The sequence below is a fragment of the Oncorhynchus keta genome, chromosome 19 (assembly GCF_023373465.1).
Source record: "Oncorhynchus keta strain PuntledgeMale-10-30-2019 chromosome 19, Oket_V2, whole genome shotgun sequence".
Classification (NCBI taxonomy): domain Eukaryota; kingdom Metazoa; phylum Chordata; class Actinopteri; order Salmoniformes; family Salmonidae; genus Oncorhynchus; species Oncorhynchus keta.
In genome coordinates, this window is record NC_068439.1 from 33,020,657 (window position 1) to 33,035,521 (window position 14,865).

Below are 14,865 nucleotides of genomic sequence, written 5' to 3' on the forward strand. Positions count from 1 at the left end.
TTGTGTACCATTAAAACTAATATATATATATATATATATATATAAAAACATTACACTACATAGAGTTCCATGCCTCAATCCAAGTCATATCAGGAAGGAATTACAATGTATTATGGCTAACATCTTGTGGCCAGAACAGGACACAACAGTTAACCATACATCATTGTGAAATAAAATGGCTGTCATAAATACACTGAAGAGTTCATTTATTAACCCATTGAAATCACTTATGATTTACCCATTCCCAGGATAAATAAGAAAATGCTTTGACAGGAATCTACAAACATATTTTCCACAAGTCAAGAATGACACTGTCGGAGAGTGGACTCTTCAGTAAAAGATGCAGGTGTTCTCGTACCCCCCCCCCTATCTTACATTTGGTGGCAGCTGTGGGATGAACGTTAATGTCCAGGTGGAACGATAAGAGGGGAAGATGCACATTCTATAAGGAAAGGCACTCCTGGTGAAAGTTAAACATGGCAGGCAGGTGGACTCATTTTGTAATCAACATGTTTATTGGTTTGAAATAAAATGGACTGGCGGCTAGCTACAAATGGTAGAACTAAGCAAGAAGCGTGGCGGATTGACAATCAGTGAAAAAGATCCAAAGAAAGTAACTGGAATTTTACTCCCCTTACATTTTTGGGGGATTTTAAGTCCACTGTGAATTGCTGAGGATCTGGCTATGACCCACCAAAAATAGAATCCTTTTGACAGCATTAGGTTTTGAATGTTGAAATGTAAAAGGGAAAAAATAATGAAAGGTCCAGAATCACGGAGCAGGTCAATCAGCGTACAAAGTTGACTATGAATGAGTGACGGTCTAGAAGTTGAAAGGGAAGCCTGGTGTAAAGGTCTGGGCCATATTCAGTACAGACAGAGCAGTTCTAAGGCCTGTTCCTGAAACGCCCCTCTGTGTGTCGTGGTTCAGTTAATTAATGACTTATGGAATTCTAAAAAGACCTGATGATTGAATGCATGTATGGATTTCACCAAACAAGGGCCACAAAATTGCAACAACGAATTAATAACATATCCAAAAATCATCCAATCATAAAACTGAAGACGCAAAGCATACATAAGGGAGGGACCAATAAATGTGACAAAAAGCCCCCCCTGAAAAAAAGAAAGACATTCACATATTGCATTTCAAATATCAACACAAGGGTTATATTCTTACGACAACACAAAATAATAAAACATTTGGTTTAGCAGCCAAAATCACAGGACAAGTCTCACTCTGTTTCAGTTCAAAAGGTTTGAAGGGCAAGTCACTCACACCAAAATATTAAGCTACACACAGTTACCATACTCTAAGTATGCCCCACAGTGAATAGTATAAGGGAAAAAGCAGAGCAACTTCAAATCAGAATTGTGACAATCATGTACCCAAAGACAGAGCTATTCTGCACAGTGTTGAAGTGTTCGGTTTTCACAGGTGCCCCAATATCAAAATAACCTGAACACCATCTTGTTGGCCACAAGGCTGATGTCCTTTTCACAACATTGTCACCATTAAAGCACCATAAGAGATGGATGACATGAGATTGTAAAATGTCTGGACCAATGAACAGTGCAGTTTCTATCAAGAAATGTAAATATTTTTTTCAAGAACTCATTAAAATCTGAACCTTCCACTGCTTTTTTCCACTTTTCATTATTCCCTTTCTAAATCAGGTTTAACCTGGGATATCAGGTAAACTAAATGAATTAGGTGCCATTAATAGAACTGAAAACCAGCAGTACTCCAGACCTCCAGGGTAGGAGTGAATGCCCCTTCCATAGAACATAGTCCCCTTCCTAGTCATCTTCCAGACCTGAAAGTATTGCGCTTCATCAAACATGTCACTGGTTAATACCAACATTGTCACAGAAACATTCAGGAATGTTTTTCTTGCTTTTAACAATGCACATTTCATTTTGGGGTAGTTTTTGAAATATAGATTTCCCTTCATTATTTAAATGTCGGAATTTACCTATATGGACAGTGATAAAGTGTAATGGTTCTGATAGAAGCAATATGAAAATGCATAAGCATGGTAGCAATTGAAAGGGAAGAGTTTGGAGATTATGGAATCATGTTTAGACCAACGCTGAGGACAACAGTTCACCTGACATCCAAACATTACACTGCTGATTTTATGTGTATTTTACATTTAGTGTGCATTTCTTCGCATTTGTTGATACCAAAATCTGAAATATACTCTGGATACAACCAGTACGGGAGAGATGGGGACAACTTCTGAACTTGAGCACCGCACACGACAAGAAAGGCTGTCAGTCAAAACCCATACAGCGCTGTGACACGCAGAGCCAGAGCTCTGACGTCATTTATAGCATGTTACTGTAGAGCCACTGCGTTCCAATTTAAACTTATCAGTGCCCAAATCTGCCATTTTCAACCCATATATGGGTTTGAGTGTAAAGGGTTAAGAGAGGGGTTTGCAAAGTGGTTTTCGTTTCCTTGTGCTTCTCTAAATAGATGTGACATTCAATCAAAATAGGGAATTCGGTGTCATTGAAGGCGCATCATTTGGTCACCTACCATGTACAGGTAACATGCAACATGTTATATAGCATTAAAACGATAGTTGTCGCTAGAAAAACTTGCTAATGATCTAGGCAATGTTAAATATCTTAAAAGTGCAACACACCATGAGTAAGAAAATACATCGTCTGTTTCAAAGTCAGGCCGAGGAAAGGGGAAGAAAAGCAAGTACAATTACTATTATGTATACACCTTAAAGCCAAGAACACATCTTTTTATAAAGCACAACGACATAGCAAAAAGCTATCAAGTCTAACACCAACAACCCTCATAACTAAAAACCTATTCAAAAACAGGATTTTTATGTTAAATGGAAATTAATTATGAATGTAATGTTTACTAGATTTCCCCAAATTTGTTTTGTTTTTGTATTCATTTGCTTATGTTTAGATTCTTGTTAAAGAAACCGTATGTGTAAACTGTAATGCATTTGACACCTAGCAGCCAGACATCATTGGACAAAAAAAAATAATTATACATCCGAAACACATTTCCTCTTGAGCCTTGAATTTCTCATCACTATTGGTTTGACTTGACAATTTCAATCCTGGGATATACAATATCCCCAACTGGCAAGTAAGTTTTTTTTGCCTTTCAATATATATCTATCGATATATAGCAAGTACAATTTCTATATAGGTCTTAACACTTTCCAGTTACTTAAACAGCAGAAAACTAGCATTCAAAGATTAGCTAATTACTGTGTGTTGTCACCCCAAATTCCACAGAGAAGAACCAAGGGTTCTTGGTCATCCTCAGAGGCTTGATGTTAAGCACTGTCCGTCACAGGCTGAGAAGAAAGCATGGAGAAAATATTACATCGCATCAGTAATTTCATACTTTTTAAAAATAATGTTGGATATGAACCAGGTGCGAGTTTCTCGAAAGCCTCGTTGCCAGTGCAGTAGTATATACAGTATCTATTGATGAACAATTCCGCGTAGAACAGCAAAGTGCTTCATTTGTTCAATTTCGTTAGTTCAAGCACAGAAGATTGTCAACAGAAATAACAGGCCACATTAGCTAGAAGGCTTTTGGGAAACTCACCCTGGACCAGGCCCAAGAAGAAGACCAAATTAATAGATCTCCTCTGAACAGGAGATCGATGTAACTCATCGGTCAAAAGACAACTTCCCTTACCTTCTCTGATGTTAGTTGGCCCTCGGTCGGTGGTTTTGATTCACCCGGCGCAGAAGAGAGCTCAGTGGGCTTATGCCCTGCCTTGTCATTAAGCTTCAGCTCACTGTCAGACTTCTTACTATCCACCTTCGAGTCACCTTTGCCCTCTGTGTCCTTAGGTCGTTTAGGAGAGCTCTTCAGGGAAAGAGAAAGACGCATCACCCTTATTCAAGTGACATGTTTCCCCAAGTGGCAAGAAAAAGCATGTGAACCCTTTGGAAATATCTGGATTTCTACATGAAATGGTCATAAAATTTGATCGGATCTTCATCTAGGTCACAACAATAGACAAACAGTCTGCTTAAACTAACAACACACATACAGTGATGTGTTTTCAAGTCTTTGTTGAACCCCCCGTGTAAACATTCACAGTGCAAGGTGGAAAAGTAAGTGAAACCTTGGATTTAATAACTGGTTGACCCTCCTTTGGCAGCAATAACCTCAACCAAACCTTTTCTGTAGTGGAATTTTGGACCATTCCTCTTTACAAAACTGTTTCAGTTCAGCAATATTCTTGGGATATCTGGTGTGAACTGCTCTCTTGAGGTCATGCCACAGCATCTCAGTCATGTCGAGGTCAGGACTCTGACTGGGCCACTCCAGAAGGTATATTTTCTTCTGTTGAAGCCATTATGTTGTTGATTGACTTCTGTGTTTTGGGTCGTTGTCCTGTTGCATCACCCAACTTCTGTTGAACTTCAATTGGCGGACAGATAGCCTTACATTCTCCTGCAAAAAGTCTTGATAAATTGAGAATTCATTTTCCCGTCGATGATAGCAAGCTGTCCAGGCCCTGAGGCAGCAAAGCAGCTCCAAACCATGATGCTCCCTCCACCATACTTTACAGTTGGGGGGTTTTGATGTTGGTGTGCTGTGCATTTTTTCTCCACACATAGTGTTATGTGTTCCCTCCAAACAACTCAACTGTAGTTTCATCTGTCTACAGAATATGTTGCCAGTAGCGCTGTGGAACATCCAGGTGCACTTTTGCAAACTTCAGACGTGCAGCAATGGGTTTTTTTTGGACAGAAGTGGCTTCTTCCGTGGTGTCCTCCCATGAACACCATTCTTGTTTAGTGTTTTATGTATTTGCGCTGTGCTCTTGCAGTAATCTTTGCAGGGCGGACACTCCTGGGTAGAGTAGCAACAGTGCTGAACTTTCTCCATTTATAGACAATTTGTCTTACCATGGTCTGATGAACATCAAGGTTTTTAGAGATACTTTTGTAACCCTTTCCAGCTTTATGCAAGTCAACAATTCTTCATCTTAGGTCTTCTGAGATCTCTTTTGTTTGAGGCATAGTTCACATCAAGCAATGCTTCTTTTGAATAGCAAAATATTTTTTTTGTTGAGTGTTTTTTAAATGGCAAGGCAGCTCTAACCAACATCTCCAATCTCACCTCATTGATTGGACTCCAGGTTAGCTGACTCCAATTACCTTTTGGAGAAGTCATTAGCCTTGGGGTTCACATTCATTTTGTAGGTTGGGAAAAGTATGTTTAAATTCTGTATTCAATGTAGACAAGAAAAATACAATAATTTGTGTGTTATTAGTTTAAGCACACCGTTTGTCTATTGTTGTAACTTCGACGAAGATCAGATCAAATTTTATGACCAATTTATGCAGAAATCCAGGTAATTCCAATGGGTTCACATACTTTGTCTTGCCACTCACTGTACACGATTGCTTATTTGTTCGTTTTTATTTTATTTGACTTTTTTACTGTTTTAAATAAACAACAAAAACTTTAAAATGCCATGCAATGATAGTTTCATTATGACAAGCAAAGTGACCCACACCTGCCACTCGTCTATTGAAGTCAGTAGTACTTTGTTAGAACACCTTGAAATACATTTCACAAGGGATTAGTTAATAGCTTATTCATCATTACTCCCACATTTGTTAATGTTAGCAAGCTAGTTATTCACACATGTGTAAACAACTTTAAAAAGTAATAATGATCATATCATTTAGAAGATGTTTAATAGTAGGTTCATAAACCATTTACTAATCATTTATACTTTATAAATGCTTTGAGTGAACAGTGTAATTTATCACAAAAATAACTTCATTGGTAGACATTCCAGCCGTATCCGATTATACTTAAGGTCTCAAAATAGCCTAGAACATATCAATGGTAAAAGAATAAGCACACAGGATGTTGAAGGAAATGTAAAGCATATTGTTTGTAAATGAAGAAGTGTTGTAATGCAAATGTTTTGCTAATGTCAACCTTGCAAACCCAAACTAATCATAAATCAGGGAGATGTAACCTACACAACAGCTGGCCGGATCGGCCCGTTTTCCTCTAGTGGTTTTTCATTCCTTCATTACAGCTGATATGTGATTGAAGTAGAAATGTTACATGTATGATTTGCAGGTGGAAATGTTACATGTATAACCTTTAAACGCAGACTATTTTCACACTTTGGTTTTGGTATATCACTGGCAAGAAAAAGTTAATACAGTGGGGCAAAAAAAGTATTTAGTCAGCCACCAATTGTTTTCCACCATAATTTGCAAATAAATTCATTAAAAATCCTACAATGTGATTTTCTGGATTTTTTTTCTCATTTTGTCTGTCATAGTTGAAGTGTACCTATGATGAAAATTACAGGCCTCTCATCTTTTTAAGTGGGAGAACTTGCACAATTGGTGGCTGACTAAATACTTTTTTGCCCCACTGTAATTCCGTTTTTGGACGAAAATGTTACTTGACCAGCATAGAGTGCGTCTGAAGTTACACATCACACTATTACAAGTGTGACTGTTTGAATGAAATTATAAATAGATTTCCTTAAACATCCTCTGTAGTGTGTGATTGTTTAACCAATGATATGTTCAAGGCCATTCTAGGATAAAATATGCACTACATATTCTGCTGTTCTTTCCCCCACCTTGCACGATGCTCCTCACCTCCACTTCGTTCAAAAAAGAAAGATTCCCTTACTGCAGATTCAGTCTAAAGAGCATCAGGTACTGCTGAATGGTATACCAAATGGCATTATTTTATGAGAATGTGCACTGTTCACTCAAGACATTATGAATAATTATTGCATACTTAAAAAGGTTGTTTATAAATGTGTGAATAACTAGCTTACTAACATTTACACATGTGGGAGTAATTATTAATTAATTATGAATAAACTATTATATACTACTTATCGTTATTATAAAGTGTTGCAAAATATTCCTGTGGAACATGTAACTCCGTTTAAAGCAGAAAATGGTAACGTAACATTGCCTGTGAGGCAGTTCTTCTGCGATACCGGCCATCAATGTTTCCAAACATTTTTTGGGCACTGAGCAAATTTCAGGTCTTATGAGCAGAATCTTGAACACTGTGAGCATTCTGTGCAACTTACAGCATGCTTTTACTGTGAACACTGAGTCTGTGCCCACTTTCAGTTACAGTTTTAGAAAATGTCCAAGTAGACAACTGAAGCTATTTGGAGCCTATCAGGACATTCACAGTTGCCTATCAGCAAAAACAATGGATCAAATGCATTGCATAACCTTTTCAGATGAAAATAGTTATTGGTTGAGGCCTGTATTCCATGAGACTTTTTAAAAAACATGATGCAGGGCTTAACATTAACCTTAGGTTTTTTATTTGTCTGAAAGCTCAAGTCACATATCAGAAAACAGAAAAACTTATCTGTAAACAGTGAACACCATGGGCAAAATATGTGACTGGAAATTGTGTTGTATTGTGACGAATGAAGGAAGAAACTACTATACAAAATAAAAGTATCATTATTGGTACCATACAGAGAATTGTAAAAAATATTGTCTTCTCTGAATATTCAAGCCCGTCTCAAAATACACTACTGCCCATTTGAGACAAAAACAAAGGTCTTAACCTGACGTGCTTTTGAAAGATGGCAAGAAACGCGTCGCGGCGGTCTAAGGCACTGCGTCTCAGTGCAAGAGACGTCACTACAGTCCCCGGTTCAATTCCAGGCTGTATCACATCCGGCTGTGATTTGGAGTACCATAGGGCAGCGCACAATTGGCCTAGCGTCGTCTGGGGTTGGCCGTCATTGTAAATAAGAATTTGTACAGACATGCCTAGTTAAATAAAGGTTAACAAATGAATAGCGTTTGTATTAGCTATAACCTGCCTAATAACTTGCTAACTAGCAAAGAATATGAAAACATTTTCACACTCGGCTCTGCTCTTTGATCTCAAAAGAGCTTCTATTCCAACAGTGGGTGATTCCTGATGGGCTGGCCCCAGGTGGTAAGTGTATGCAACAACACATCTGCCACACTGAACTTCAACAAGGGGGCCCATCAGGGGTGCATGCTTAGTCCCCTCCTGTACTCCCTATTCACCCACGACTGCTGTGCCAAGCACGACTCCAACACCATCATTGAGTTTGCTGACGACAACAGTGGTAGGCCTGCCTGACCACTAACAACGATGAGTCAGCCTATAAGGAGGAGGTCAGAGACCGGCAGTGTGGTGCCAGGAGAACAACCTCAACGTAATCAAGACAAAAGAGCTGATCGTGGACTACAGGAAAAGGAGGGCCGAACATGCCCCCATTAACATCGACAGGACTGTAGTGGAGAGGGTCAAGAGTTTCAAGTTCCTTGGCGTCCACATCACCAACAAACTATTATGGTTCAAACACTCACCAAAACAGTCGTGAAGAGGGCACGACAACACCTTTTCCCCTTCAGGAGACTGAAAAGATTTGTCATGGGCCCAGAGATCCTCAAACATTTCTACAGCTGCACCATCGAGAGCATGCTGACCGGTTGCATCACTGCCTGGTATGGCAACTGCTCGGCATCTGACCGTAAGATGCTACAGATGGTAGTGCGTATGGCCCAGTACATCACTGGGGCCAAGCTTCCTGCCATCCAGTACCTATAATACTAGGCAGTATCAGAGGAAAGCCCAAAAAATGGTCAAAGACTTCAGTCATCCAAATCATAGACTGTTCTCTCCACTACCGCACGGCAAGCGGTACCGGAACGCCAAGTCTAGGTCCCGAAAGGCAACTTAACAGCTTCTACCCGCAAGCCATAAGACTGCTGAACAATTAATCAAAATGTCCACCTGGACTGTTTACATCGACACCCCTTGCCCCTTTGTTTTTACACTGATGCTACTCATGGTTTATTATCTATGCAGTCACTTTACCCCTACTTACATGTACAAATTACACCAACTAACCTGTACCCTTGCACATGGACTCAGTACCGGTACCAGATGTATATAGCCTCTGTTATTTTATTGTGTTACTTTTTATTTTTTTAATTACTTTAGCTTATAAGGTAAATGTTTTCTTTATTATATTTCTTGAACTGCACTGTTGGTTAAGGACTCGTAAGTAAGCATTTTACGGTAAGGTTATATTCGGCGCATGTGACAAATACAATTTGATTTTGAAACGGCTTGTGCCGGCCAATGCAATAGAATGCTATTCTGATGCGCTCTGCCTACGAAAAAATCACTGACAATCTTGCCAAGTTGGGTTTGATGCATTGAAAAAGACTGATATGTTCATTTGATAATAATTCCCACACTACTGTAGAAGGAAACGTTGATCTGTTTCAGGAAAGAATGTAAACTAACGGGGCAACTAAAGGTCAGTAAAGTTAAATTTCATGCAACAGGATCTCTGCGCAGGCTGGAATTTCTTCTCCACTGCAGACCTGAAGGAGCTGCGCAGCTTAGAGGGGACATTGTCATAAATTACTACCTACAATAGTGGCTATATAGCCAATTGACTTCTTAGTAAATGCTCAGCCGTTTGAATGCCCAATCAATTGAAATTGGCAAAATATAAACAAATACAGTAGCGATATGGGGTATGGTTCTACTTGTTAAGACTGACTAGACATGTGAATGTTTGACACTTACCTCGCTGGAACCCCCAGCTTTCCTCTTGGCCACTCCCTTGTCATTCTTCTCATCGATGACAAGGGTCCCTTCGTCCTCGTCACTGCTTCCTTCTGCATCCCCCTTTTGTGCCCCTCCTGCCTCCACCGCCCCCTCTGCTGGAGTCTCCTTCTTTGCTGGCTGGGGGAGAAAGAACAGAATTAAGGATGGGAAACGTGGTGAACTATTCCCAATGCACACCTGTATTTGCTGAGGTTGAGTATAGGTAAATGTGTATTTGGGAGTACTTTATCATTGATGATGAAATAGTAGGGTTTTTGTGTTCCCAGAATAACAAAGAAAAACATTGGGTGGTGTGCGTCTTAATATCTGCTAAAATCATATACCATCATGTGTTACACAGGAACAAAGGCTCAAGCATGTCAGCAGGCACACAAACAGACACGTCCCTTTCAGTCTCTAAGCACACACCTCATAGCCCACGGGTTCGTGTATCACTGTAGGGTTGTTCTCAATTTCCCAGAGACCCTCGCTGAAGCCTTTCCTCTTGGTGGGCTTGCCAAACTTCTCCTTGCCCTCCTCATAAGGGAACAGGTCCTTGGGACCCAGGAATGCCCTGAGAGGTTGAAGGTTATAAAGTTCAAAAGTTGACGCATGCAACCACCTACAGTGCTTCAAAATACTGTTCTATGGAACTACCAGGTAAACGACTAATGTGTCATTCCAAATGAACCACCCAGTGCACTCATGGAGATCTGGAGAGAATTTGATAGGTGTAAGGAACGATATGGTGGTAGCTCCAACTTGTTCTCCGATAGGTATAAGTAATATGGAGAAAATACAGACTAGCCTATTAAAGCCTCTCATATCACGACTATTGTATAGAAGGTAGGGGCTAGGGATTCATTTGGAATTAGGCAAGACTATGTGATAGGATTCATTGCATCAAAAATGATTTACTTACGTCTCATGTGTCCCAAAGAAGAACACTTGGTACTTGTTGGAGGGGGACTTGACCACTCCTTCGGGTAACTCGTTAATCTGCGGAAGAAGGAAACAATGAGTGTAATTGTTAGGGAGTGCTTCAAACTAAATAACTAGGGGCAAAAGTGCAAATATGGTGATTTATGAATTTCAGGAGCTACCGCAAACAATATAAGTTCATATAAAATATTTTGTTTGGCTACTGAAACAAAGAAAAAGGCAGACCAGCGTAAACTAAAAGGCCAGAGCTGCTTTAAGAATTAGGTCATTAAAAATGTACTTCATACACTCACTTGAGAGGCCAGGTTTCAAGTTCTTTAATGACTGACACACACTTTCATTTTCTCAGTCAAATACACACATAGCGTAAATGACTGACATTCAGAGTTCTGTCAAAATGGTGTCTCTCCCCCCAAGGCAAATATTGGGCACTGGACACAGTGGCACATCAATGAGTCTCTTCACCGACCCCCTTCACCCAATTTGAGCTGAACAACAAAACAGATAGCCCTGTGTGTATATGTATGGCATAGTTTAGGGAATAGTAAATAATTGTTGTTTTGTGTCCTGTGAATGTATTATGAATGTGAATGGGATCATGCACAAATGTATTGATAACCCAACGCTTGGGTGTGTAGTGAGTGTATACTTTTCTGAGGGCTCATTTGAAAAATTATTTGGTGTAGTTGAACACAGACACACAGAAATAGAATTTCAAATACTAAGAATTAACATTTCAGAAGTAGGCCTAAATTAGTACTACTTTTATCTCTATTTTACATTACAATTACATGCGATGTATCCACAGGCACACTCAAGATACATTTCTTATGAGCAAGATACAATAACCCTGTTGTAATCTAAGGAGGAAAAGAGATGACGCCATTATGTCAAACATGTAGGGCAAACCAGATCACACTATATATTTTTTTCTTCACAAATAGCCAGGGAAACACTCCAACATAATTTACAAACTAAGCATTTGTGTTTAGTGAGTCCGCCAGATCAGAGGAATTAGGGACGACCATGGATGTTCTCTTGATAGTGTGTGAATTGGACCAGTTTCCTGTACTGCTAAGCATGTAACGAGTGCTTTTGGGTGTCAGGGAAAATGTATGGAGTGAAAAGTACAGTCTCAGGCAATGCATCTCAGTGCAAGAGTGTGTGCAAAATTGTCAGCAAGGCAACGAGTGGCTACTTTGAAAAATCTAAAATATCAAATATATTTTGATTTTTTTAACACTTTGGTCACTACATGATTCCATGTGTTATTCTACAATGTAGAAAAATTGTCCCAAAAAAATAAATAACTGTTGAATGAGGTGTGTCCAAACTTGAGGTACTGTCTGTGTGTGTGAGACATACATATACACACACACACACATTTTAAAAATAAACAAATGGCAATTCTTAATGAAAATACATGACCTACTTTACACTAATTTGCAATGGAGTCTGAGCTAAAACACCCATACACCATTTACATAGGCTCATGCATTGCTGCCAGACAATCAAATGCCACCGCTGCCTCCAAATACCCTATATATATATATATATATATATATACACAAAAGTATGTGGATACCACTTCAAAATAATGTATTCAGCCACACCCGTTTGCGACAGGTGTATAAAATTGATTACACAGTCATGCAATCTCCATAGAAGAACATTGCGCTTACTGAAGAGCCCAGTGACTTTCAACATGGCACCGTCATAGGATGCCACTTTTCCAACAAGTCAGTTACTCTAATTCCTGCCCTGCTTGACCTGCCTGTCAACTGTAAGTGGTGTTCTTGTTTAGTGGAAGGGTCTAGGAGCAACAATGGCTCAGCCACGAAGTGGTAGGCCACACAAGCTGACAGAATGGGACCGGCGAGTGCAGAAGCGTGTAGCACGTTTAACTAGTCTGTCCTCGGTTGCAACACTCACTACAGAGTTCCAAACAGCCTCTGGAAGCATCGTCAGCACAAGAACTGTTCGTCGGGAGCTTCATGAAACCGGGTTTCCATGGCCGAGCAGCCGCACACAAGCCAAAGATCAACATGCACAATGCCAAGCATTTGCTGGATTGGTGTAAAGCTCACCGCCATTGGACTCTGGAAACACTTTTTCTGGAGTGATGAATCACGCTTCACCATCTGGCAGTCCGACAGACAAATCTGGGTTTGGCTGTTGCCAGGAGAAAGCTGCCTTCCCCAATGCATAGTACCAACTGTAAAATTTGGTGGAGGAGGAATAATGGTCTGGGGCTGTTTTTCATGATTCGGCTAGACCCTTTAGTTCCAGTGAAGGGAAATCTTAATGCTACAGCATACAATGATATTCTAGACGATTCTGTGCTTCCAACTTCGTGGCAACAGTTTGGCATTCTGTATTTTAGTAGGATCCCCATTAGCTGTTTCGAAAGCATGAAAACACAGAACATGAATAGACAAGAACAAAACAGTTTGGGGAAGACCCTTTCCTGTTTCAGCATGACAATACCCCTGTGCACAAATAGAGGTCCATGCAGAAATGGTTTGTCGATGATCGGTGTGGAAGAACTTGGCTGGCCTGCAGAGCCCTGACCTAACTCCCATCAAACACCTTTGGGATTCATTTGAACGCTGACTGCGAGCCAGGTTTAATCACCAATCAGTGCCCGACCTCACTAATGCTCTTGTGGCTGAATGGAAGCAAGTCCCCACAGCAATGTTCCAACATCGAGTGGAAAGCCTTCCCAGAAGAGTGTAGGCTGCTATAGCAGTAAAGGGCGGGACCAACTTCATATTAATGCCCATGATTTAACAATGTCCACATACAAGGTGTCCACATACTTTTGGTAATGTGTATTATCCATTCGGAATTCCCACACTAGCAAACTCAGTTACAATGTTTCAAAGTATCCATTTCGCGACTCGACTAGTAGCAACTTTGTATCACAATCACATTTGAAATACTACTGGTTGGACTTGGAATAGTCTAATATCTTGGAAGTCGAGGGGTAACTGACATTAAATGTACTCCAGCCTATTTGTTACAAGTTCAATATATAATATGTTTGTTTACTTGAAGCCAGGATCTATCAGACAGCCTATACTAGGCCTCGTATCAATTATTAAATTAAACAGCATCTCTGCGAAATGAATTGTACTCAGGACGGCATTTGCTAGGTAAATGTAAAAGTATGTTTACTGCTACAATTTAGATTTCCCAAAATGAAACACCAAATGTATAACAAAAAACATGTCACTAGCCTATTTCACAGCGCGCAGTCATACGCAAATAAACTTTGCAAAGACCAGGGGTAGGCCTCAATGATCTGATCTAGCAGATAGGCCCATATACATGTGGGATAGAAACAAGAAGACGTAGGCCTACTATTAGCGTTTGGTTAAGAAGTAAAAGTCTGAAGTCGCTTACCCTCGCGGGCCAATGTGGATAACCCTTCATTTTCGCAAACACGAGATCCCCAGGCTTATACTCTTTTTGCCTATTCGACCTCGGCATGGCTTCTCAGTGGATGAATAAGATTTTTTTATATATATATATATAAAAAAATGGACAATGTCGGTTTACTGTTGCAAAAACAACGAAATATAGCAACCTAGAGGATTGCACTTGTTAGGTTAGGAGCTCCAACTTTCGGTTGCTTTAGGTTTTCGCGTCAAAATTCAGCCACGCGTAGAAAATTAGAAAGTGGACGCAATCGAATTGGTAACGTTGCGCGGTCTAGTGCTTTGCAGAGTGTGGTTACAAACTGCACCTATCAATTGTAATTTTCGTATGTTTTATAAAAAAATCCCGTTATTCCTGCCGTCCTAATCCTCTGTATATAGAGACTTGTTTTTGTTTGAAATTGGAACCGCTTCCCTCTTCCGAGCAGACTCATTATCTGAAATTGACTAGTATGGGCTAGGCTTGAAACCGAGGTAGCAAAGATATTGGAATTCTGCAAGATTACATAACCTCCAAGGATTTTAAGCTAAATAAACCTACCAAAACACCAACAAAATCCTTATTTTGTATTTGATTTGCTTTACCTCAGATTCAAATTGTCTATAATATTCCACTGATACAATATCATTGATGTATCTGAGTAGCCTATCTAGGGAGATCCAATTCAATTTTCTCCACTATTGTGTCAATCCAAAAGGGGTACTGTATTTGGCTTTATTTTCTTTCACACCGTCCTTTGTAGCATGGTTCCAGAAACCATATGGTGAATGAATGTGTAACCCCACAATTCAGCTTGGTGCAGCTCTGCTGGCTAGTAGTGTGAAAAGGGTTGGGTAGTACACAAGTTTCAAACT

General features: G+C 39.9%; 1 protein-coding gene across 1 annotated transcript; it reads right to left on the reverse strand.

Moving 5' to 3' along the window:
* Nucleotides 1-493: 493 nt before the first annotated feature.
* On the reverse strand, nt 494-14,457 carry LOC118398083 (hepatoma-derived growth factor-like). The gene is made up of 6 exons (XM_035793090.2): nt 13,976-14,457; nt 10,551-10,627; nt 10,058-10,202; nt 9,608-9,766; nt 3,689-3,862; nt 494-3,338 (listed from the first exon to the last, which is right to left on the reverse strand). The coding sequence occupies exons 1-6, from the start codon at nt 14,060-14,062 to the stop codon at nt 3,318-3,320; spliced, it is 663 nt and encodes a 220-aa protein (XP_035648983.1). The 5' UTR covers nt 14,063-14,457; the 3' UTR covers nt 494-3,317.
* Nucleotides 14,458-14,865: the final 408 nt, after the last annotated feature.

Excerpts from the sequence above, each read along its gene's own strand:
- LOC118398083 (XM_035793090.2), bottom strand. The coding sequence starts at position 14,062 with ATGCCGAGGTCGAATAGGCAAAAAGAGTATAAGCCTGGGGATCTCGTG. Across the intron at positions 10,628-13,975 it reads ATCCACATTGGCCCGCGAGG|ATTAACGAGTTACCCGAAGG; the intron begins GTAAGCGACTTC and ends CTTCTTCCGCAG. Across the intron at positions 10,203-10,550 it reads TTCTTTGGGACACATGAGAC|GGCATTCCTGGGTCCCAAGG; the intron begins GTAAGTAAATCA and ends TCAACCTCTCAG.